The 22,913-nt window shown below is 50.9% G+C and overlaps 2 protein-coding genes across 2 annotated transcripts in view; both read left to right on the top strand.

The window, feature by feature from the left end:
- The first annotated feature begins 8,501 nt into the window (after nucleotides 1–8,501).
- LOC123369126 lies at nucleotides 8,502–22,484 on the top strand. The gene is made up of 9 exons (XM_045014487.1): nucleotides 8,502–9,023; nucleotides 9,731–9,964; nucleotides 10,861–11,109; nucleotides 14,266–14,319; nucleotides 14,584–14,745; nucleotides 18,665–18,874; nucleotides 20,043–20,096; nucleotides 20,475–20,567; nucleotides 22,414–22,484. Exons 1-9 carry the CDS (start codon nucleotides 8,741–8,743, stop codon nucleotides 22,482–22,484), a joined length of 1,410 nt encoding a protein of 469 aa, XP_044870422.1. The 5' UTR covers nucleotides 8,502–8,740.
- Nucleotides 22,367–22,913, top strand: part of LOC123369125 (NACHT, LRR and PYD domains-containing protein 1b allele 2-like) — a 21,355-nt gene continuing 20,808 nt past the window's right edge. The window contains exon 1 of the mRNA XM_045014486.1: nucleotides 22,367–22,862. Coding sequence (XP_044870421.1) covers nucleotides 22,781–22,862 — 82 coding nt within the window. The 5' untranslated portion in view covers nucleotides 22,367–22,780. The remainder of the gene's footprint in view (nucleotides 22,863–22,913) is intronic.

Below are 22,913 nucleotides of genomic sequence, written 5' to 3'. Positions count from 1 at the left end.
ATCGATCTAAGTTATGCAACTTCAGCTATGTGAATAACGTAGCTGAAGTCGACATACTTAGATCGACTTACCATGATGTCTTCACCATGGTGAGTTGGCTGCTGCCCCTCCCCCGTCGACTCTGCCTGTGCCTCTCGTGGTGGTGAAGTACAGGAGTCGACGGGAGAGGGCTTGGGGATCAATTTATCGCATCTAGACTAGATGTGATAAATTGACCCCTCTCCCCCGCTGGATCGATCGCTGCCCAGTGATCCGGTGGGTAGTGTAGACATACCCTAAGGTTCCACAAGGACTCCTCATTGTTTTTGTTGATACAGGCTAACAAGGCTACCCCTCTGAAACCTGTTACCTTAAACAGTAATCCTTTAAAAATCTATTGGGAGGGGCGGGAAGCACAAAACATGTAACATACAGTTTAAATTTTGTATTCCTTCAGCTGCATGGCATGTTTTCACTCAGGCTGGTCTTTCGCTTTACTTGGTGGAAATAAAAGTCTCACTTTATCTATAATTGGCCACGGATGTGGCCATTCCCCTTTTGGAATTTTTTTTTCTTGGGTGATGGTTCAATCTTAACCATTACATGGTTTTCTATTTGCCACGGTTTGATATCACTGGTCTCATCAAACACTAGATTCGGTTGAAGCAGCAAAGAATCCTGTGGCACCTTATAGACTAACAGACGTTTTGCAGCATGAGCTTTCATGGGTGAATACCCACTTCTTCGGATGCAAGGTGCCACAGGATTCTTTGCTGCTTCTACAGAACCAGACTAACACGGCTACCCCTCTGATACTAGATTCGGTTGTTGCTGTTTAGCAACCCAACCAGGTTGTTGTTGCAAGTGTTTTTTATAGTCTCCCAGTCTGGAGGATACAATAAATGTTCACATCTGGGCATAGGTCTCCCAAACAATATTTCATAGCAACTAAATCCTGTTGTGCAATTTGGGCGACTCCAGATTCTCATAAGAACCTAGGGGAGCACCATATCCCAATTTGTTCCTAATTCATTCCACACTTTGGATAATTCAATGTGGAGAGATTTATTCATTCTTTCTACTTGACCTCCAGCGTGGGGGTGGCATGGGATATGTAGTGGCAAAGGAACACCAGCCCAGGTGTCCATGCTTCAGTACCCTTCCCCAATAAAGGCCGGTCCATTATCAGAATCAATACTGTGTGGTAAACCCCATTTAGGAAATATCTCTGTTATTAAAACCTTAGCAGCTGCAAGATGGCTTTCCATTCTAGTGGGGAATGCCTCCACCCACTTGCTAACACTGTCCACAATAGCAAACAAATACATCTCTACCTCAATATAACGCTACCTGATATAACATGAATTTGAATATAATGCAGTAAAGCAGCGCTCCGGGGCGGGGCTGCGCACTGTGGTAGATCAAAGTGAATTTGATATAACGCAGTTTCACCTATAACGCGATAAGATTTTTTGGCTCCTGAGGACAGTGTTATATTGAGGTAGAGGTGTATTTGTTTTTTCTTGGTGTGGTGGGCAGTGGCCCCATAAAATTCACCTGTAAGAGTTGAAAAGGACCCTTTAAAGCCTGAAGCATTTGTTCATCTCACCTTTTTCTTCTGGCCGGGTCTTGTTTTGCACGTTATACAGCTGTGCATATGTATATTTAAATCTTCTTTTATCCCATGCCACCATCCCACATTTTAAGTTTTTCCAGTGCCTCTTCCAACTTGGGATGTCCCCTTACTAACAGAACAATGGATCCATCCTAGGATCAGGTGATGCATTTACTGAGGTATAACTAGGACCTACTCATTATCTGGTTTTGCCGTATTTAAACTTTCTTCCTTTTCTATGGGGACCCCCTGCCATTTGAAGGACATTCTACAACCCATTGCTGTATCAATTCATCTTTTCCTTGAATGTCTTGCAATATTTGCAGCCCCTCTTGATTTCTCTTATTTATTTTTTGTTCTTCCTTTGCTTGTGCCTGGGTAGTTACTGCCACGGGCACAGCCTCCCAGAGCATACCAATAATTGCTGGCTTCCTTGGCAAGTTTATCAGCCTGTTCATTTCCTCATTGCAGCAGACCTTTTCCCTGATGTGATTTTATTTTGACCATCTTAATCTTGTTATAATTTGCTGCCAAATGTTCCACCCTTTCCCAGAGGGCTTTGTGTTTAATTTCAGTGTTCCAGCATGGAAAGTAAATGGTACCCGCATCTACATAATCGGAATCAGTTCCAAGAATTCTTTGTTTGTTTTCCTTTTGTTTGTTTCAATACTTGTACTACCGCAACTACTGCTGCAGATTGAGTTCCTCCTTTTTCCAGTTGATACTGAAAATATTCTTTTATGTGCATTCTCCCGTAAGGCATACCCCTGCAAATTCTGTAACTCGCTTTCTTTCTGCATAATATGAGCTGCCATCCACAAACCAGATTGTTTTCCCAATTAGCTGTTCCCCCGGAGTTGCCTTAAAGATAGGGGGTGCTTTAAGAAAATAACCTCAAATGTATTACTGTGGTTTTAAACTGGAGCTTGACTCATTATTTTCACACAGCTGGGGTTGGCAGTACTGCTAGAAGTGAACAACGGTGGCTGCCACCAGGGGCAGAAGGGGATACAGGGTGGTAAGATAATAGATTGCATAAGTGAAGTCATTTTTTTCCCTCCTCCTCCCCTGCCAACTGCATTAGAGGCTTCCTCACAAACCTGCCTCATGCCAGAAACATCATGTAATAGAAGGAACCATTTCCCCTTTCTTTGCAAGCCATGAAAGAAAGAAAGAGGGGGAAAAAAAAAGCTGCCCTGGTCCCAAACCACAGATCCCCTCTGCTGATTTTAGTGGATTCCTCCTGATTTACAACAGTGAGGAGGAGAATCCAGCCCTAAGAATCTCTCCTGCCCACAGCAACCGTCCCCCTCACCCCACCTCTGGCTTCATAAACTAAAATTTACCCCCCGCCCCCGCTGAGTAAACATCCCCCACAGAGCCAATCCCTCCTGCCCTCGTGCCTCCATCCCGCCGGCACCTCCCTGCCCCAGCAGCCTCCCCACGGTGCTGCGGGGGGAGAGACACAGAGCCTGGGGAGGAGCCTTTCCAGACCCACTGGCCCAGGATCTCTCTGCCCTGAGGGGCAGGAGCTGCCAGAGGGGGAGTGGCCAAGGCCCATCCAATGTGCAGGGGATTATCCAGGGCCCTTTACAGCCCCCAGGCCAGCCCTGATTGGCCGCTCCAGCATCCTCTAGGCAAATGAGCCCCCGCCCCCATCCCCCGAGGCTAACGAGGGCCCAGGTGGCCCCGAGTGGGGAGGGGAGCTCGGAATGTCCCCGAGGTGACAGTTAAACCGACACAACGGACTCACCCCGGGGGAGGGTTGAGTTGAGGGTGACACTTAGGGGAGGGGGGGGGCTGTTTGCGCTGCAGCCTCTGCCCCTGCTGAGTCCCTGCCCCTGGGGAGCTGCTGCCCCGTCCCCTCAGGCCGAGATGTACGGGGGGGGAGCCCTGAGCAGCCTGAGGGAGGGGGCCGGGGAGTCCCAGTCCTGGCCCCTCAGCAGTAGGAGGGGAGAGGAGCCCGGTGCTGGGACCCTTGAAGAGCCGGAGCTCCCAGGTGAGATACGTGGGGCGGGGAGTTAGTGGACACTTCGGGTGCGTCTACACTGCACTAAAAACCCACCGAGTCGCTGAGCCCAGCTCGGCTGACTTGGACTCGTGGGCTCGGGCTGGAGTCGGGGCTCTGAGACCCTCCCCTGCTGTGTGGGCTCAGGCAGGAGCCAGGCTCTGAGACCAAACGTCTACACTGCACGTCTGTAGCCCTGCAGCCCCTGCCTCGCAAGCCGGAGTCACCTGACCCACCCAGGGCTTTTACTGGCGTGCAGACCAACGCTGAGGGAGCTGTGTCTGGCTGGCACAAAAATTGGTATCAGCTGCACCAGAAAAAGGCTGACGTATTCTGCACTAAGGCTATGTCTACACTGGCAATTGAATGACAAAAGTTTTGTCGTTCAGAAGTGTTAAACCACCCCTCCCCACCCCCCGAAAGACAAAAGTTTTGCCATGACAAGTGCCAGTGTGAACAGCAGGAAAGCAAATGCCGCTCATTGGGGGTGGAAGTATTTTGTTGGCAAAATTGCTGATAAACAGCGGCTACACTGCGCAACTTTTAGCAACACGGCTGGGTTGACACAGTCATGTTGCTGAAAGCTGCATAGCATAGACACAGCCTAAGAGTGTCCACATGAGGCATTACACCAGTATCACTATAGAGCAGTGAACTCACACCTTGCCTTGCACCAGTATTGGTATAACAGAGTGAATTCATACTGGATCTTACCTTGTTATAGTGATACCAGTGTGAATTCTCACTGTACCTTACACCAGTATCACTGTAACAGAATAAATTCACACCTTACATTACAATGGTATCACTGTAGTGGGGTGAATTCACACCTTGCCTTCCATAATGCATGCTCTGAACCTGAGCTTGATATGTGCTACTGAACCTGATGACTTATCCCTGAGCCTGATTAACTGAGGGCTTCATCTCAATCAACCAGGGCTCAGCCAATCCACAGGCAAACATCTATCCAGGTGACCCCAAGATGCGATATATATATATATATATATATATATATATATGCTCAGTGTTGTTACCTTGCTGCAAGTATTTCCTGCTGCTTGGTGGTTTTGACAGACCGTCTCAGCCCCAACTCCATCCTGCATCTGCACCTGTACCTGCTCCTGCTCCAGCCCAGTTTCAGCCCTGCTCTTGGTACCTGATTCCTGCTCAAGGCAGGTGGGGAGAGATGGTCGGGAGATGGCCCGTGCGCTCTGAAGGCAGGGGGTAGATGGTCAGAGGGTGACCTGTGCGTCTTGCAGGTGCGGGGAAACAGTCGGGGGATGGCCCGCGTAAGGGGGCTGTGGGCCCTTTAATGAACTTAGTGCGGTCTTTTGGTCACCCTCTCCCAGTATCAAAAGAAAGGGCAAGGGCTGAAGAGAAATCGAAGCTCTGGGGACCGTCAGTCTCAGAATCAATGGAGAAAGGCTAATGTTCCAGCTCAGCCTGATTGACAGGGCAGGCAGGCCAATGACGGTGTTAGGACCCCAGGGTCCTGTCCTTTGTGTGAGCTGGAACTGCCTGAGCCAGAGCTGGTCAGAGCTAAGGGGAGAGCAACAGCAGCCTGAGCTGGGCTGGAGGCAGAGCAGCAGCAGCCAGAGGCAGAGGGGTCAGGGCTGGGGAGCTGGAGCAGCACAGACCAGCTGTGCTGACGGGGAGCGAGGGCTGAGCTACACCAGGGAGCTGTGGGCCCAGAGCTCAGATAGCGGATGCCAGCCATGCCACAAGTAACACTGCAGCCAAGCACAGTGAGTGGCTGGGGAGAGCGAGTGAGGGGCCTGGGCAGAAGGCCCAGTGCAAGGAGATGTCTTTGAGAGGGCTTTGAAGGCCGGAGTTGGAGGGGGGACATAAACCTGACAGAAGGGCCAATACTGGGGAGAAGGATCCTGGCACCTAGAGCCTGAGCGGGTGTGGCCACCACCACAGCAGGTGTCTGACCCATGGTAACACCTCAGCACAGCCAGGGCCTGGGACGGAGGCCTGGGATGTGTGAGCAACAGACTGTGACCTTCCCTTAAGTTGCGGAGACGGCTGCTTGTGGTGTTCCCTATACGGTGAGATCCCTTGTTTCTTTGACCTGTTCCATTTTTTCTCTTATTTTTCTTACTGTTTCTGTTTAACAAATTGTATTTGGTTTGAACATAATGCAGTGATAAGTGGGTCAGGGAAGCAGCTAGTGTGAAGAGAACACCCTGGATTGGGGACACCCTAGCGCCTATCCTAAGTGGCCACCAGAAGGATGGAGGTGAAGCTTCAAGTCTTGTCGGGGTTATGAGGACTCTGCCACACAGGAGAGTGGTAGGGGAGTCCTTGAGGACAGGCAGGCCTCTATATGGCCTCCTCTTCTTGGGAGTGTATGTAAAAAATATTTCACTGCATCAAGTCTCCTGTAGCACCTCAGTATGTTATGTCAGAAGAGCTGCCTTGTCTAGTCATTGAGATAGGGACATCTCACGGGATGGAAGCATTAAGTCTTTGGCTCTTAACTTCTTGATAGAGGATTGTAAAAAATAGAGTGCAGTCATTTAAACATCATTTATTTTGCAGCTTCATTTACCGAGCTACCAATGTAGCATCCTGACATTGATACTTCTGCCTAAGTGACCTGTGGGTTGGATTCATTGTAGTGGGACACGGGACATGTGGAGGCTAATTTAAACTCTTATTTCCTTAGGGTTTGCCTTCAATATACTTCTATGCCGGTGTGATCTCTGACCATTTCAGTTCATCAGCTCAGCAGGGAGGCACAGGCAGCAATGCACTTGTCCTGTTGCCTTGACTGAAAAAGGTTCTGATCAAAGGAAGTGTAGATTCCAGCAAGCTCCTGGGGTAATATCTCATTGGAGATGAAAGGGCTTGTCTTTACTGAGACAAATTATATGGAATCCAAAAGGCATAAGAATAAGGCCATCCTAGTGCATTAACATTATTACTTTTTCTTGAAATGCAAGAAAAGTGGACTTGCAATGTACTAAAATAACTTTGAAAATTTTGAAGCAATTTGCAGCTTTCAGAATAGTGCATTCTCCTTACTATTAATATTAATTTTTCTGAGCCTTAAAATTACCTTTTGACGGGTTTGTTTGTATTTTCAGCCAATCCGTTGGTTTGTGGTGGTATGGGCTGGTGAAGCTACATTGTATTCCCAATTTTTTTGCAAATCTCCAGGTTACACTGAAAGAAAATAAGTTATACCATAAAATTTCCCTTGGACAGGTATGGTGGGTAAAAAGAGACCAAAGAATAAAAAGTTATAGCAACTGTGATAGGGCGACCAGTAGTGCTATTTGCCAAAGTTGAGTGGCAGTTAGAAACTTGTCAGCAAAAATGCCCATAATGAAAAACTCACGGGTCAATGAAGCCCATGTTCACCGTCGACTATCTGTGACCTGAAAGTGTGGTTGAAGACATAGTCAAAAACAACCTTAGAAGTAAGTATTTACCTCCTTATTGAATTCTGACCACGATCTGTCAGTATATGCTGTGGACATCCAAATTGCATTATAATTTTGTACATTTCATTTGCCTCCACCACAGATGCCGACTTATTTAGAAGTGGAAATACTTCAACCCATCTTTTAAGATGGTCTGGAAGGAAGGTTAAAAAAAATTTCTGAAGAAATTTAGTAGATGTCTCCAAGTCCAAAATTAATTTTTATGCTTGTCAAGGTGGTATCCAGATTTAATTCCTTTCTCACTTTCTGGCAATGCAGACATCATGAAACCTAGTTTAGATGGAATAATAAGATGACTAAAATTCTTGCATGAAAATATTACTTCAAGGGAAGGGATTGTACATTTTACAGCAAAGGTATAATTATTGTTCTTTGCAATGTAAATGTAAAATTTGCATTTAAAATGTAAATGACATATTGCAGGATTTAGTTTTATTCCAGTACAGACCCAATTGGCGATGGTTTTTGTCATCCCAGGCCAATAGTATCTTGTGCTCAGGGCCATTGTCAGTTTGACTGTTCCTTGATGTCCACCCCATGGACTGTCATGATACCATTCAAAGAGTTGTAGGGCTTGTTTCATGGTGTGCATGCAGGGGCGGCTCTACGAATTCCGCTGCCCCAAGCAGGGTGGCATGCCACGCCCCTCGCGCTGCCGGGCGCCGGTCCCATCCACACAATGAAACCCTTTATATTGATATAAAGGGCTCTTAATATTGATATATGTACTCCTCCCTAACGAGGGGAGTAGCACTCCAATTAGGGTTAATTCGGTTTAATGCTGCTAAATTCGGTATAAACCTGTAGTGTAGACCAGGCCTGTGAAGAAAACTGTGATCCTAATCCTGGTCCCAGAGAAGATAAATTTAACACTTCAAATAATCCCCGTGTTGGAGGATCAGGACCATCATGTACGTGCTGAAGATTCCCTTGTGTTATGTGTCTTTATTACACGAGAAAAAGAACCTTCCAAAGAAAAGTTTGCAGCAAATTGACACAGGTTATTATTGCTGTATTCATTCCTTCAGGAGATGTGTTATGCCTCTTATTTGTGCCTTTAAGAACGGAGCCCTGGGAAGCCCATGCTGAGAGGTACTGTCTGAGGGGAAACAAAAAGCTCCTCTGCCCCCCCCCTCCCATTTTTGCAAACACTTGTGTCTCAGTCCACCGGGGTAACTGTTACCCCCTCTGCCCCTGCCTGTGCCAGGGTTTTGCCCTCTGTCACCCTCTGCAGCGCCTCACCCCTGGGCTTAACCCTGGCTCCTTCCCCCCCGCCCCCATCCCTGAGTTTACCCTTCAGCCCCTATCCTAACCCAGGCTCCAGCTTGACACTCCCTTCCCCCCCCCCCAGTGAATTCCCACCCCCTGCTCAGACCCTGGCCACCCGCCTCCGATTAGCTCCCTTTGCCAATCTTTAACCCCTGTAAAACGCAGGCTGCAGAGAGTCTCATGCCAGGTGATGGGGAGGGTGAAGGGCAGTGGTGTTAGCAGATATTACTGAGCCTGCTCAGCTCCTGTGCGTGCCGACCGCACCTTAAGTAGCAAATTCCTACCGTTTGCAGCTGTTGCTGGGCGTGCTCAGACCACTCCAGCAAATTCTCCAGGAAGGGAAGCTGATGCAACAGCCCTTCTCTGTCTGGGCAGTTCCTGTCTCCTTGATGAACCGTCTCAAGTGGTGCTGGCAGCATGGAGTGGGCCGAGAGTGAACTGCTGGAGACCCTGGAAGAGCTGGGAGAAAGGGAGCTGCAGAGATTCAAGGACAAACTGAGTGAAATCCAGCCTAAGGAGGGATACCAACATCTCCCCTCTGGGAGCCTAAGAAATGCGGATCTCCTAGCCCTCGCGGACCTGCTCCTCCTCTTCTATGGGACGGACGATGGGGCGGAGGTGGCTGTGGAGGTGCTGAGAGCCATCGACCAGGAAGCCCTAGCAGAGAGACTCAAGATACTCATTGATACACTGGAATATGGTAAGGAATGAGCCAGGGAGACTGGCCCCCAGTCTGTCTCTTTCCGTGGGGTGCAAGGATCTTAGACCCCAGACTTGGGGTTCCCTGTGTCTTCATAGCCAGCCCAAAACTGAAACCAAAACCTCTCCAGCAGGCTCTCTCCCCCTCTCCCTTTGTCCTGTTTCCAGGGCAAAGGTGTCGCCTCGCCCCACCCCCTTCCTGGCTCAGGTAACGTCACTCAATTAGTCATCCCTTGCTCTCCCATCCCCCATGCAGACATTCCCAGGTCAATCCGTCCCGCTCCCTACTGCATCACAACCCCCTTAAAAGTGTGCATGGCTGCCTAATTCTGTGTGTTTGTGTGTATATGTGTCTCCTCTCTGCTTTGTGCCCAGCCACCAGGAGGAGGTAGCGCTGCAGCCTCTGGTCTTCCTCCTCCCCTGCAGGATCTGGTGCCTGCAACATCCCAAGAGCCAGGACCAGCAGTGGGGGGAGGGGAACAGACAATGGTTTGATCCAGGTGAGCATTAAGTGGGGATTCACAACAGGAGGAGGACGCTTTAGAGGAAAAATTCTTTTAATTGTTTCCTCCCCAGCCACAGAGGAGGCAGAGTTAGGGGGAAGGCGTGATCAGTTGGGAGCACGTGACTACCCCATCCATTGCCCTGTGCCACAAAACACATTCCCTAAAATCATTAGTTCAGGATTTATTTTTAATGACTCCTCAGAGAAATCTTATTTCGAGCGGCAGCTGCAGCAGCATCACTTCGCAAGAGGAGGTTTCATGTATGTGGAATGCACACTGAACGATGAGCAGTACCAGACAATCAGAGCTGAGAAAACCAGCCAGGAGAAGATGCAGAAGCTGTACGAGCTGGTGCCGGGCTGGGACGAATGGCAGAAGGACCAGCTCTACCAGGCACTGAAGGAAACAAACAGAGACCTGGTTGAAGAGCTGGAGGGTAAATAAATGACATCAGGGAAATCACCTCCCCATGCTCCCCATCATGAACCCTGATCCCATCCCGAGGGCGACACTAGATCACCTCTCTGGCTGTTTATCCCTCGCCCAGCACTGCAGCATCAGAGCTGGGCACGGATTGTTACGCCACCCCCACGACACTATAATGTGCAGTGAGCCTGTGGGAGCGTTTGCTCCTTGGGCTGAGATTACTTGGTGCTGTCGGGTCCATTCAGACAGAGCCGGCTCTGGTTGCAGAGTGCAGAGCTGGGCTGCACATTGCCCTATTGGCTGGGTCTCAGTTCCGCTCACCTTCCCATCCATAGGAGCTACACACCCACTCCTAACTGGGGGATTGGGTCCCTGGGGCTTGCTTTGGCTTGTTATGTAGGTTGGGGTATTTGTAACATTGTCAGATTCTAACCCCTCCAGAATATGGGAGGGGGTGAAGTTTGGCCCAGACCAAAACCCCAGGTCCAATCTCTTTAACCAAAGAGGGCAGGGGTGTGAATTAAATCAGGCAGTGTGGGGTGGAACTAGAGTAAATGGTGGGGTTGTATTTACCTTCCCCTTCCTCTTTACCTGGGACCACCTACCTTCTTTGTTGGATAAGTGACATTTCCCCCCATCGCTGCTCATGTCTCTTTCAGGGTCTGGATTCCTTGTGGTGACGAAGCAGGTGAGGGGAGAGAAGGAACTCCTGATCCCAGAGAGAGGGGCAGGGCCCACCCAAGGGTGGTGAATTGCTCTCCATGTGACCCTGGGGGACAATTCACCCTGGGAGAGGTTTTCAGGGGCAGGAAGGAGGTAGAGCCATGGCCCTGCATGCCCCCCACTATTCTGTGGAGCACTAAAATCAGCAATTGCCATTTATTTTAATGAAATGTGTCTCTCCAGGGGGACACTTTGTTGACCGGCACCGAGAGAAGCTGATCCAGAGAGTCCCAGAAGTGGACAGAGTCCTGAAGCTACTTCGGGGGCACACGCTAACCCCTGAACAATACCAGAGCATCAGCACCAGGAGATCCAATGTGGAGAAAATGCAGAAGCTGTACAAGCTGGTGCCGAGCTGGGGGAGGGAGCACAAGGACCGGCTCTACCGAGTGCTGTGGATAACAAACAGAGCCCTTGTTGATGAGTTTGCAGGTAGATAACTATAATCTCTTTGCTCAGGGCACAGTTTTCAAACTGTGGGGCACATTCTCTCCACCCCCCTTGGGAGGGTGTGAAGGAACATTTGGGGCATGAGTGGCAATTCCAGGTGGCTAATGCTAGTCCCACACTGACTCACCTCAGAAGGCCACCGAGCCTGTGGGTTAGTGTCAAAATCCACCATGACGGCACCGATTTCTGCTCCCGGCAGCCTCCCCGTCCAGCACTGGCCACCCTGAGAACCCAACACGGGAGGAGCAGGCACTGACCCTGCCATAGCAGCTGCAGTTACCCTTCTCTACTGGGGAGGCCACCAGGGACTCTTCAAGTGGAGAGTGGCACCACAGGTCTAGTTACTGTCCTGCCACCAGAGCCCCTTCCCTCACCCCAAGCCCTTCACCACAGCTCCAGGGCACAGAGCCCTGAGCTCTGCTGGAAAGAGCCTGTGCAGAGCAAGCAGATGGGGCTGCGCTCAAGGGCCGGGGACAGCAGCGAACTCTGTTCCACAGGGAGCCAGTGCTCAGTGGGTGCAGCTGTCTGCTCCCCCCTGACCCTGGCCTTTCAGCTCAGCCCTGTTGAACACAGTGGTGGGTGGGGGACAGGCAGGGAGCTGAGTCCAGGCACCCAAGACCACCCTAACCACTGCAGGGAGCAGGAGGCTTCCTCGACTGCCACATGGTGAGTACCTGCCCCTGGCAGGTACCAGACACTCCTCGTGGGTACAGGGCACCTCTGTCCCCTTAGAAAAAGGGGGGCATACATGTGACTTGACTCTCCAGAAGGGGGTTCATCATAAAGTTTGGGAACCTCTATGTTAGAGAGTTGCAGGCTAGTGTGCTGTAGGTTTACACCGGTTTGCCACACACTAACTGGCCATCTGGACAAGCCCGTTAACATGTGTATTCGCCCATAGCAGCCAAAGGTCCTTCTTCCCTCACCGTACCAATGGGCCACTGTATTTGCTCTTTATTCCCAACTGCAGTTCCACAGCAGTGGATTCATGATTCACTTTCACTTCCTGTTCCAGATTTGTTTTTGTGGAGTGTCGCTGCGTGGCTGTTAGGCAGCTGCCACGTCCCATCCCAGAAGTGGCTGCATTTCAGCACTAGGTTAAAAAGCAATTCTGTGGGTGGATGGGTGGCAGAGAACAACAGATACTGGGCTAGATGGGCCCATGAATCTGATCTGGGGTGGCAGGCAGCAGGTGGGATCCCAGGTTAGATGGCCCATTGATCTGATCCAGTTCTCATCCTAGCTCCCCAGGGCTGTGTATCTGTTAACTGTGTCCATGGGTGAATCCATGACAAAGGGGGCAGGATGCATTTTCCCCACTGCCCCATGCAGAGCTCAGCAGCTGTCACTCTCACTGGGCAATGAGGGGATCCAGCTCATGTGGGGTCTCTGGGCAATGGCTCTCTCTCACTTGTGCTCTCTGGGCTCCATGAGGAACCAGGGCCCCGTGTATCGCGCCTCCAAGGCTCACACTATGCACCTGGGTGAGGGCAGCCAAAGCACCAGGCAGCTGGTGGGCTGGACACCACACCAGAGATTGCAATGCCCCATCCCCTCCTCTCTCCATCTCTGCATAGGCCCAGCTTACTAGGGCCGCGCAGGGGCAGCAGCATCGTTGCCCCCATGGCAGTGAGCTCCTGTCTCTTTAGCCAGGTCTTGAAGACTGGAAGGGACTTTGTCTGAGCTTAACCAATGGCTCTGATGAACTGCTGGGGAGAGCCTGTGAGGGGCACTGGGACAGACCATGCTCCCCCAAGGTCAGCCTCAGTCCTAGGGCATCCAGTCCCCCCCAGCTATGTGGGCTCTGGGCATCCCCATCTAAGGCGCGAATTCCCCCTCCCACCGAGGAAGTGGCTGGACAGGGCCCCACTCTGTAGACAGAAATGTCCGACCCCCATATGTCCCCAGCAATTTTCCCCATCCCTAGGCCAGCTCTCCCCAGTGCCCAGATGTCAGCAGAATCTGCCTGCTACAATTCAAACCCTGGATGGTTTTTCCTCTCCTGTGATTGGCTGCTTGCCTCTCCCTCACCTGCCAGTTACAATCCTCTGTGCAATCACTGCTGACCTTATTCTCTCAGATTGGCTGTTTGCTCCACCCCATCCCAGCCGTGTCCCCAGGGGGGATGGGGTCACTCTGTCTTGCCCCCCCCCACTCCTTTTCCTTTGCTGTTACATCCCTCCTCCCTTCCTCACCTTTTCTCACTCCCTCGCTCCAGTGGACCCATTCGTTCCTGCCGTCCCCCTCCCACATCCATGCCCCTGCTTTGCCTCTTCCTACCACTGCTCCACCTCTTCCCCCAAGCCCAGCCCCCGCTTGCTCCTGTCTGCCTGCTTCCTCCCCTCCCCTATTGCTCATACCTAAGGCAGGAAAAAACTGAGAAGGTATATTCTGTGTGAGAGGGTTGTGCAGGGGTATTCTGCATATGTGTGTGTGTCGGCTGGTTGTGCAGGGGGGTATAGCGTAGGAAGGGATGGGTAGGGGGTGAGTGCTAGACAGCCGCATAGCCTGATTCTAGCCCCTCCAGAATCTGGGAGGCAGGATGGAGTTTGATCCAGGCCAAAACCTCAGATCTAATCTTTTTTTACCAAAGAGGGTGAGGGTGTGAAATAAATCAGGTAGTGGTAGGTGGTGTCTAGAGTGAGTGGTGGGGTTGCATGTACCTCCCCCTGCTCTCCATCCTTGAGCTCCTACCATATTTGCTGGATGAGCAACATTTCTCCCCCATCCCTGCTCGTTTCTCTAACAAGGTCTGGAGTCCTCCTGGTGAAGAAGCAGGTGAGGGGAGAGAAAGGACCCTTGGTCCCAGAGAGGGGCAGGGCCCACCCAGGGGTGGGGAATCACAGAAGTGTAGGACTGGAAGGGACCTCATCATCATCTAGTCCAGTCCCCTGTACTCAAGGCAGGACTAAGTCATAACTGGACCATCCCTGACAGGTGTTCGTCTAACCAAAATATGGGAGCTGGATTGAGGGGCTCCCATGGGCTAGGAGAGGAGGCCAGCAAGATCCCAGGGTGTGGGGTGGCCCCTGACAGGAGGAAGATAGGGCCAAGGGGTCAAACTGGGGGGTTAAGATCTCTTCTGTTCCAGTGAGTCAGTCCTTGTGCTCTCTCTCTCCCACTTGCTCTCTCTTGCAGGTGTGGGTACCCGAGCGCAGAAGCCGTCCACCAGCACCAGCCCTGGAGCTACACGTGAGTTATAAATCACCCAGCAGGATTAACCCTTAGTGAACCACACTGAAGGGGAGGAGGCTGCACCATGCACATGGACAGTGGGGTCAGCACATCCCCTTGCTTGTCGGGAAGGGAGGGTGAGTTGAAGCACAGCTTGTCCGGGAGCTCCCCCGGGGCAGGGCAGCTTTGCCCCAGCTCAGGGTTCTGGCTAAATGGCCCTAGGTAGAAGCTGAAGGAGCCTTGCAACCAAATCCCATGTTTCAGTGATGTCCCTTGGCTCAGGGGAACATTTTGTGGAGCGGCATCGGGAGCAGCTGATTCAACGCGCCTCTTCAGTTGACACAATCCTAGATGTGCTGAAGCGGAGCCATTACATGTTGGAACAGAAGAGTCTGTTCCTGGCGCAAAAGGCAGCAAACGAAAGCCTCACTGAAGAGCTAGAGGGTAAAATCAAACAGGGGAAAATAACTTCCCACTGCACCCCCAGGGGGCTGCACCCCAAGCCCCTCCTGACAGGGTCACTAGCTGGGGTTGCCAAGTCCCCCGGGCCAGATGTGATTTTTGCAGCAATAGCGTCCGGTCCGGGAGCCTTGGCAACCTGATAATTATCTATGCTCTGGGCTTTTATCCCACTTGCTGGGGCTGGATGCTGTTTTTTAAGCAGCTGGGTGGTGCCAGGGCAGGAGTTGCAGGTGGGGTATAAATAGCCCAGCAGCTTTAACTCTTCAATGACCAAACTAGTGACTCTGAAAAGATCTCGAGACTCCATGAATTCCAGTGACCCCTTCTCTGCTGCTATTGGTATTAGGTGGAAGGTGCCCAGATGCTTTAGTGATGGGGGGCAGGATGAAACTGATGACAGCATAGATCTGCAGAGCTGCCTTGTGTCAGGTTAAGTAGAAGGGGGTGGGGCAGAGAGAAAGCCGCTTCCCCAGACCTAGCGGGGGGTGGGGGGGTCCATAGAGGAAACAGCCACTCTGCTGAGCCCCTGGCTGTTGGCACAGCTGATGGCACAGCAACAGGAGATCAGGTCCGAGCTCCACCCTCAGCTCCTCCTACTCTGGTTCTGACACCCTTGGGCCTGCTTCATCTGTGGACTGGGTCCCTGCACAGATGTCAGAGGGAGCAGTGGGCCAGAAGAAAGGGATCTGGGGGTGAAATCCAGCTTGCAGGCTGTATGTTGAACACCACTGCTCTGTGCCCTTCTGATCCAGCGAGTGATGCAATCCCGAGTCCCGCCCTAGTGCCCAACTGCCAAAAACTGCTGCCTACGTTTCTTGCTTTAAATTTGTGCAGTGATGGTAAATGTGTTTCATGCACCACCCCAGAGGCAGCTGTTCCCTAGTGTGCAGCAGCAGGGTCCAGAATGATGCTAAGTGTTGGGTAGATTTAAACCCAGCTTGCTGTGAACTAAGTGTTTGTGTAGGCAAGTCTCAAACTAGGACTTGGTCAGTATTTTTCAGATTTCAACATTTTAATTTCAAAATTTACTCCCTATTTTAATGAGAGAAATTGTGGGAAATGTTTGTTTTTTTTTAAAGTCATGGACTAGCAAAAATGTCAAGAAAAAAACACCTTTTTTCAACTTTTTAATTTTTTTTAACCAAGTTATTACTATTAGAATTGTGAAAGCACCTACAGGTGCCAATGAGAGAGAGATCACTATAAGGCTGGTTGAAATGTGTCAGATTCTAAGAATTTGGAATTTTAATGAAGAAGCTGGAGGAAAATTGAACCATTTTTGCAATTTTATTCTCCATTTTTTTGACTGGCTGAATTCACCTGACAGCCTGGATGCTTCATACTTGATGCCTTTGGAAAGATGTTACTTGAAAGAGGTACCGGACGTGTTTCTAAATAGTAGAAAGGCTTCCACTAGGAGAGCTTACCTGGCAAAATGGAACATATTCTCCATCTGGTTCCTGAAACAACAAGCTTGGCTGTTAGTTCCATCAGGGTTCATCTAACAGCTATCTTGGCTTTCCACCCTGCTGTGGGTACAATCCTCCTACTTTTTCCAACCCAATGTCTATCAGGTTTTGAACAGGTCTGGACAGGTCATATCCACAGGTAAAGGACACAATTCTCCCATGGGGCTTGAACATTGTACTAGCAAATGTGATGGATCCCTCTTTGAGCCGCTGCTGTCCTGTTTGCTGCTAAACCTTTGAATGAAAGTGGCCTGTTTGATAGTGATTATTTCAGCCAGGAGAGTTGGGGAATTATGGGCTCTGATATCTGAACCTCCCTACATGGTTTTCTATACAGACAAAGTTTACCTTCACCCTCACCCAAAGTTCCTTACTAAGGTAGTTTCCAATTTTCATATTAATCAAGCAGTTTACTTACCTGCTTTCTTTCTAAAGCCTCATAAACTTAAAGATGAGAAATATATGGATATTGGAAGAGCTTTGGGGTTTTACCTTGATCTAACTAAGGTATTTAGATCAACCTTGCAACTGCTCATTGCGGTTGAAGGCACATTGAAGGGCAGTCCAATGTCTTCCCAATGAATCTTTTCTTTGATTTCAGCTAGCATTTTTTCATGCTACCACTTGGCTAATATGACTCCCCTGAGTAGGGTATTAGCTCAAGCAACCAGGTCTCATGCAGATGCTGCGGCCTTTCTCACTCAGATGCCTATCTTGGACATCTGTAAGGTGGCAGCTTGGTTATAAGTCCATACGTTGGTTTCTCACTATGACATCTCTCAGCAGTCCATGGACGATGCCAGATTTGGTCATGTGATTCTCCAATCCCTGTTGAAGTAGACTCCAAGCTCATATCCAGTTTGAACTGCTTGCGAGTCACCAACAGAGGAATGGATATGTACTGTCACTCGAGGAGGAAGAAATGGTTATTAACCGACTTGTACCTGTTGATCTTCGAGATGTGTTGCCCGTGGCCATTCCACGACCTGCCCTCCGTCCCCTCTCTACAGGAATCTATCCAGAAAGAAGTAACTGAGGGAGGTTGGGGGCAACTCCACCCTTTGTACCTGCACATAGTGGTGTGAGACTACAGAGGGTGCTCATGCTATCCTGATGGGTACCCCCGAGGGAAGAAATTTTGAGAGCTGTGTGCTAGATGCACATAAACCTGCAGTGGAAGGACTTGGGCAACATATGTCCAAGAACAACAGTTACAACAAGGTTAGTAACCATATCTTCCCTCTTTCTGCCTGTCTGCCTTCTTTCCCCTTATTCTGTCTTTCCCTTTGCTGTGATCTCTCCCTCCTTACGTATCTTTTCTGTCCCTCTCAGATATTCACAGAGCAAAAGTCACCTAGTATCTCGGCACTATTTCAGATTCTCCCTCCCCAGTGATCACTACCTCATTCCCAGCCCTTTGTTCCCATCCATCTCAAACTCTCTCTCCTAACTTAGACCTCTCCCTCCTCTGTCTCCACTGCCCCCTCTATCCACACCCCTCCACCCCACCATATACCTACCCACCACTTCCTTGATCCCCCCACATTCCTACTGCCCTTCCTCAGCCAAATACTACACACACCTCACTCCCAACACAGACACCCCACCATATACCTACCCACCACTTCCTTGATCCCCCCACATTCCTACTGCCCTTCCTCAGCCAAATACTACACACACCTCACTCCCAACACAGACAATGTGCCCAGCCTGTCCCTCTGTGCGCTGAGGAGCTGGGGAAGTGATGGTGACTCCTCGAGGCACGATCCATCTTGGAACTCCCCCTTGGGCCAAGACAGTTTTACCCCAAGCCCTGCTCAGGGCTGTGGCCAAACAGCACCAAAAACGACCAAAAAAAGGTGAGGGTGGGGAAGCACCAGGAACCAGAGGAGTCATATTTGGACTGACAGATGGTTTGGGGTACACAGAGCAACAAGTAACCACTGGAGACTTCCCTCATTCCTCAAAGTACCCTTTAAATGTGTGCATGTCTGCCTGATTTTGTGTGTGTGTGGGGGGAGGGGGCGCACTGGATCTCCTTCCTGCTTTGTGCTCACCCACCAGGAGGAGGCAGCACTACAGTTCCTGGGCAGCCCCCTCCCCTGCAGGATCTGTGCTGCCTGCTGAATCCCAAGAGCCAGCACCAGCAGTGGTGGGAGGGGAACGGACAATGGTTTAGTCCAGGTGAGCACTAAGTGGGGATTCACTACAAGAGGAGGAAGCTTTATGGGGAAAATACTTTTCATTGTTTCCTCCCCAGCCAGAGAGGAGACAGAGTTGCGGGGGTGGGTGGATGGATAAGTGAGGAGGGCGAATGTGACCACCCCACCCATTGCCCTGTGCCAGGTAACACATGATCCCTAAAAACATTAGTTCAGGATTTATTTTCAATGACATCTCAGAGCAACATTCTCTCAATTGGCTTCAAAAAGCATCAAAGCGACGTACTGGCAGGGGTGGACGACTCCGGAATCGGCCGCACATACTGAACGATGAACAATATCAGATGATCGGACCTGAGAAAACCAGCCAGGAGAAGATGCGGAAGCTTTACAAGCTGGTGCCGAGCTGGGGCAAACGGCAGAAGGACCGGCTCTGTTTGCTGAAGAAAACAAACAGAGGCCTGGTTGAAAAGCTAAAGGGTAAATAAATGACGACATCAGGGAAATCACCTCCCCATGTTCCCCATCATGAACCCTGATCCCATCCTGAGGGCGACACTAGATCACCTCTCTGGCTTTTTATCCCTTGCCCAGAATTGCAGCATCAGAGCTGGGCATGGATTATTACCCCACCCCCACAACCCTATAATGGGAGCGTTTGCCCCTGGGCTGAGATTATTTCAGTATTTGGTGCTGTCGGGTCCATTCCAGACAGAGCCGGCTCTGGTTGCACAGTGTAGAGCTGGGCTGTACGTTGCCCGATAGGCTGGGGCTCAGTTCTGCAGGCAGCTCCCGTTCCCATCCATGGGAACTACACATTCACTCGTCCATGGTGGATCAGGACCCCGGGTACTTCAGCTTGTTACGTAGGTTTGAGGTATTTGTTACCTCAGTTCTGCAGGCAGCTCCCATTCCTGACCATGGGAACTACACACCCCCTCGTGGGAGAATCAGGCCCCTGGGGGTTGCTTTAGTTTATTATGTAGGTTGGGGAATTTATAACCCGCCATCAGATTCTAACCCCTCCAGAATATGGGAGGGGGTGGAGTTTGACCCAAGCCAAAACCTCAGATCAAATCTTTTTTACCAAAGAGGGCAGGGGTGAGAGTTAAATCAGGCAGTGGTGGGTGGTGTCTAGAATAGGTGGTGGTGGGGTTGCATGTACCTCTCCCTGCTCTCCACCTTTGAGCTCCTACCATCTTTGCTGGATGAGCAGCATTTCTCCCCATCCTTGCTTGTTTCTCTAACAAGGTCTGGATTCCTCCTGCTGAAGAAGCAGGTGAGGGGAGAGAAGGGACCCTTGGTCCCAGAGGGAGGGGCAGGGCCCACCCAGGGGTAGGGAATCACAGAAATGTAGGACTGGAAGGGACCTCAGTATATCATCTAGTGCAGTCCCCTGTACTCAAGGCAGGAAAAATCATAACTGGACCATCCCTGACAGGTGTTCGTCTAACCCAAATGTGGGAGCTGGATTGAGGGGCTCCCATTGGCTAGCAGAGGAGGCCAGCAAGGTCCCAGGGCTTGGGGTGGCCCCAGACAGGAGGAAGATCATCCCCCAATTTGACCCCTTGGCTCCGAGATCTCTTCTGTTCCAGTGAGTCAGTCCTTGCGTGCTCTCTCTCTCTCTCTCACTTGCTCTCTCTTGCAGGTGCAAGTACCCCGGCTCAGATGCCGTCCACCAGCACCAGCCCCGGAGCTACATGTGAGTTATAAATCACCCCGTGGGATTAACCCTTAGTGAACCACACTGTGGGGCTGTGCAGGGGAGGAGGCTGCACCATGCACATGGACAGTGGGGTCAGCACATCCTCTTGCTCGTCGGGAAGGGCGGGTGAGTCGAAGCACAGACTGTCTGGGACCCCCCCCCGGGGCAGGGCAGCTTTGCCCCACCCGCGGCTCAGGGCTCTGGCTAAACAGCCCTAGGTAGAAGCTGAAGGAGCCTTGCAACCAAACTCCATGTTTCACTGGGGTGTTTTTATGTCCCTCGGCACCGGGAGCAGCTGATTCGACGCACCTCTTCAGTTGACAGAATCCTGCATATGCTTCATCGGCATGTACGGTCTGATTTTCTACTCCGAAGGTCTCGACAAGCGCCCAGATTTCTTCCCGCACCAGGACCAGCCGTACCTAGCGCTGAAGGCAACAAGCGAAAGCCTCACTGAAGAGCCAGAGGGTAAAATCAAACAGGGGAAAATAACTTCCCGCTGCACCCCCAGGGGGCTGCACCCCAAGCCCCTCCCACCAGGGTCACTAGCTGGGGTTGCCAAGTCCCCCGGACCAGATGTGATTTTGCAGCAATAGCATCTGGTCCGGGAGCGTTGGCAACCCGATAATTATCTCTGCTCTGGGCTTTAACCCCGCTTGCTGGGGCTGGATGCTGTTTTTTAAGCAGCTGCGTGGTGCCAGGGCAGGAGCTGCAGGTGGGGTATAAATAGCCCAGCAGCTTTAACTCTTCAATGACCAAACTAGTGACTCTGAAAAGATCCCGAGACTCCATGAATTCCAGTGACCCCTTCTCTGCTGCTATTGGTATTAGGTGGAAGGTGCCCAGATGCTTTAGTGATGGGGGGCAGGATGAAACTGATGACAGCATAGATCTGCAGAGCTGCCCTGTGTCAGGTTAAGTAGAAGGGGGTGGGGCAGAGAGAGAGCCACATCCCCAGACCTGCGGGGGGTCCATAGGGGAAACAGCCACTCTGCTGAGCCCCTGGCTGTTGGCACAGCTTATGGCACAGCAACAGGAGATCAGGTCCGAGCTCCACCCTCAGCTCCTCCTAATCTGGTTCTGACACCGTTGTGCCTGCTTCATCTGTGCACTGGGTCCCTGCACAGATGTCAGAGGGAGCAGTGGGCCAGAAGGAAGGGATCTGGGGGTGAAATCCAGCTTGCAGGCAGTATGTTGAACACCACTGCTCTGTGCCCTTCTGATCCAGCGAGTGATGCAATCCAGAGTCCCGCCCTAGTGCCAACTGCCAAAAACTGCTGCCTTCATTTCTTGCTTTAAATTTGTGCAGGGATGGTAAATGTGTTTCATGCACCACCCCAGAGGCAGCTGCATTTCAGTGTAGGGCAGGTGATCTCGTCTGTACAGCTTGGAAAGTGCTTGGGGATTGCTCTGGGTGAAAGGCACCAGAGGGATGTTTTGTTATGAAGAACTAGATTGTGTCCCTTCCCTGCTGGTTGTGTGTGTGTTTGGGGGGAGGGAGGAAATGGAGGGGGGGCTGGACACACAGGACCCTTGTCCCTTGTGTGCCTTGTGCAAGGACTGGGGACGGGTACAGCCCCAGCACTCCAGGGAGCAGAGGGGCTGCTCTCAGTGTGATCCTGGGGGAAAATTCACCCTGTCAGGGCTTTTAAGAGGTGAGGAGGAGGTGGAGCCAGGACCTGCACACCACCCACTGTCCGGTGGAGCACTAAAATCAGGAAGTTCCTCATGATCAAATTTCCATTGAAGAACTGACATCAGCATCAGGTGAGTGAGCACAATTGCCCAGGTGGTTGGAACATGCCCCAGTGGAAATTCACTGCAGGATTGGACAAAAACAGTTCCAGGCCTGGGTGTCACAACACTGTTGCTTCAGGGGCTTGGGCTAATATTCTAAAGTCCTTCTGGACGTTTCCCTAAGGAAGGTGCCACATGGTGCTGGGACTGGATCCATTTTCCTCAGCCTGGATTAGACATGGGCAGTGTCCTGGATTTCACTACCTCTGACTTCTTAAAATACCAGTTTTCAACCTATTCACCTCCTCCTGTATGAGCGCAGAGCTAAGGTGATTTGAGGATATCCTGAGTGACCCCACTAAGGTCAACAGAATTAGGACCAGGTTCTGATCTCAGTGACCCTGGGGTTAGTCCCTTTTGGAGTCACTCCGGAATTGTATCACTGTACCTGAGATCAGAATCTAGCCCTGACTCCATTGTCATCAGTGGGGTCACTCTAGCTTTACACCAGGGTCACAGAGATCAGAATCTGGCTCAGATTGTTTGGAATTTTGTCAGTTTCTATTTTTCTTTTCAGGATTCACCAGTAAAGAGACTGAATCCGACTCTAGTTCTGCTGCAGCGATGAAGGCGGCAGGAGGTGGGTAGAGCAGAATATAGCTCTGCTCCTCTTTATCTAACATGCACACTGGCCCATTGCAGCCAAAGGTGTTCTGTTCTCACAGGACCAGTGGGGCCCCTATTTGCTCTTTCTTCCCAACAATCACAATGCTATACAAGTGGGTGGCCTCAAAGTCCTGTTGATTCATGCTGTGCTTTCACTTCTTGTCCCAAGCTCCTATTTGTACAGCTATTAGCCAGCTGCTGTGTCCCACCCCAGAGTTGGCTGCCTGTATATTCCTTGAAAGCAATTGACATGGAAAGGGCTGGGGAAAGATGACAGTATGTTAATAATTCATCCCTCCCCAGGGATCATCTGTCAACAGACTCTCCTACCCTCCATTGGTTCTGTGGCAGGAGCTGCAGGTAAGTGAGGTTGAAACTGATTGTGAGGTGGGGAGGGGGTGGTTTGACGGG

Source organism: Mauremys mutica, chromosome 4, assembly GCF_020497125.1.
Source record: "Mauremys mutica isolate MM-2020 ecotype Southern chromosome 4, ASM2049712v1, whole genome shotgun sequence".
Lineage (NCBI taxonomy): Eukaryota > Metazoa > Chordata > Testudines > Geoemydidae > Mauremys > Mauremys mutica.
This window is presented reverse-complemented; position numbering and strand designations above follow the sequence as displayed.

Coding starts and splice junctions, on each gene's coding strand:
- LOC123369126 (XM_045014487.1), top strand. CDS start 8,741: ATGGAGTGGGCCGAGAGTGAACTGCTGGAGACCCTGGAAGAGCTGGGA. Junction 9,024..9,730: donor CATTGATACACTGGAATATG/GTAAGGAATGAG, acceptor ATGACTCCTCAG/AGAAATCTTATTTCGAGCGG. Junction 14,746..18,664: donor CCTCACTGAAGAGCTAGAGG/GTAAAATCAAAC, acceptor GGCTTCAAAAAG/CATCAAAGCGACGTACTGGC.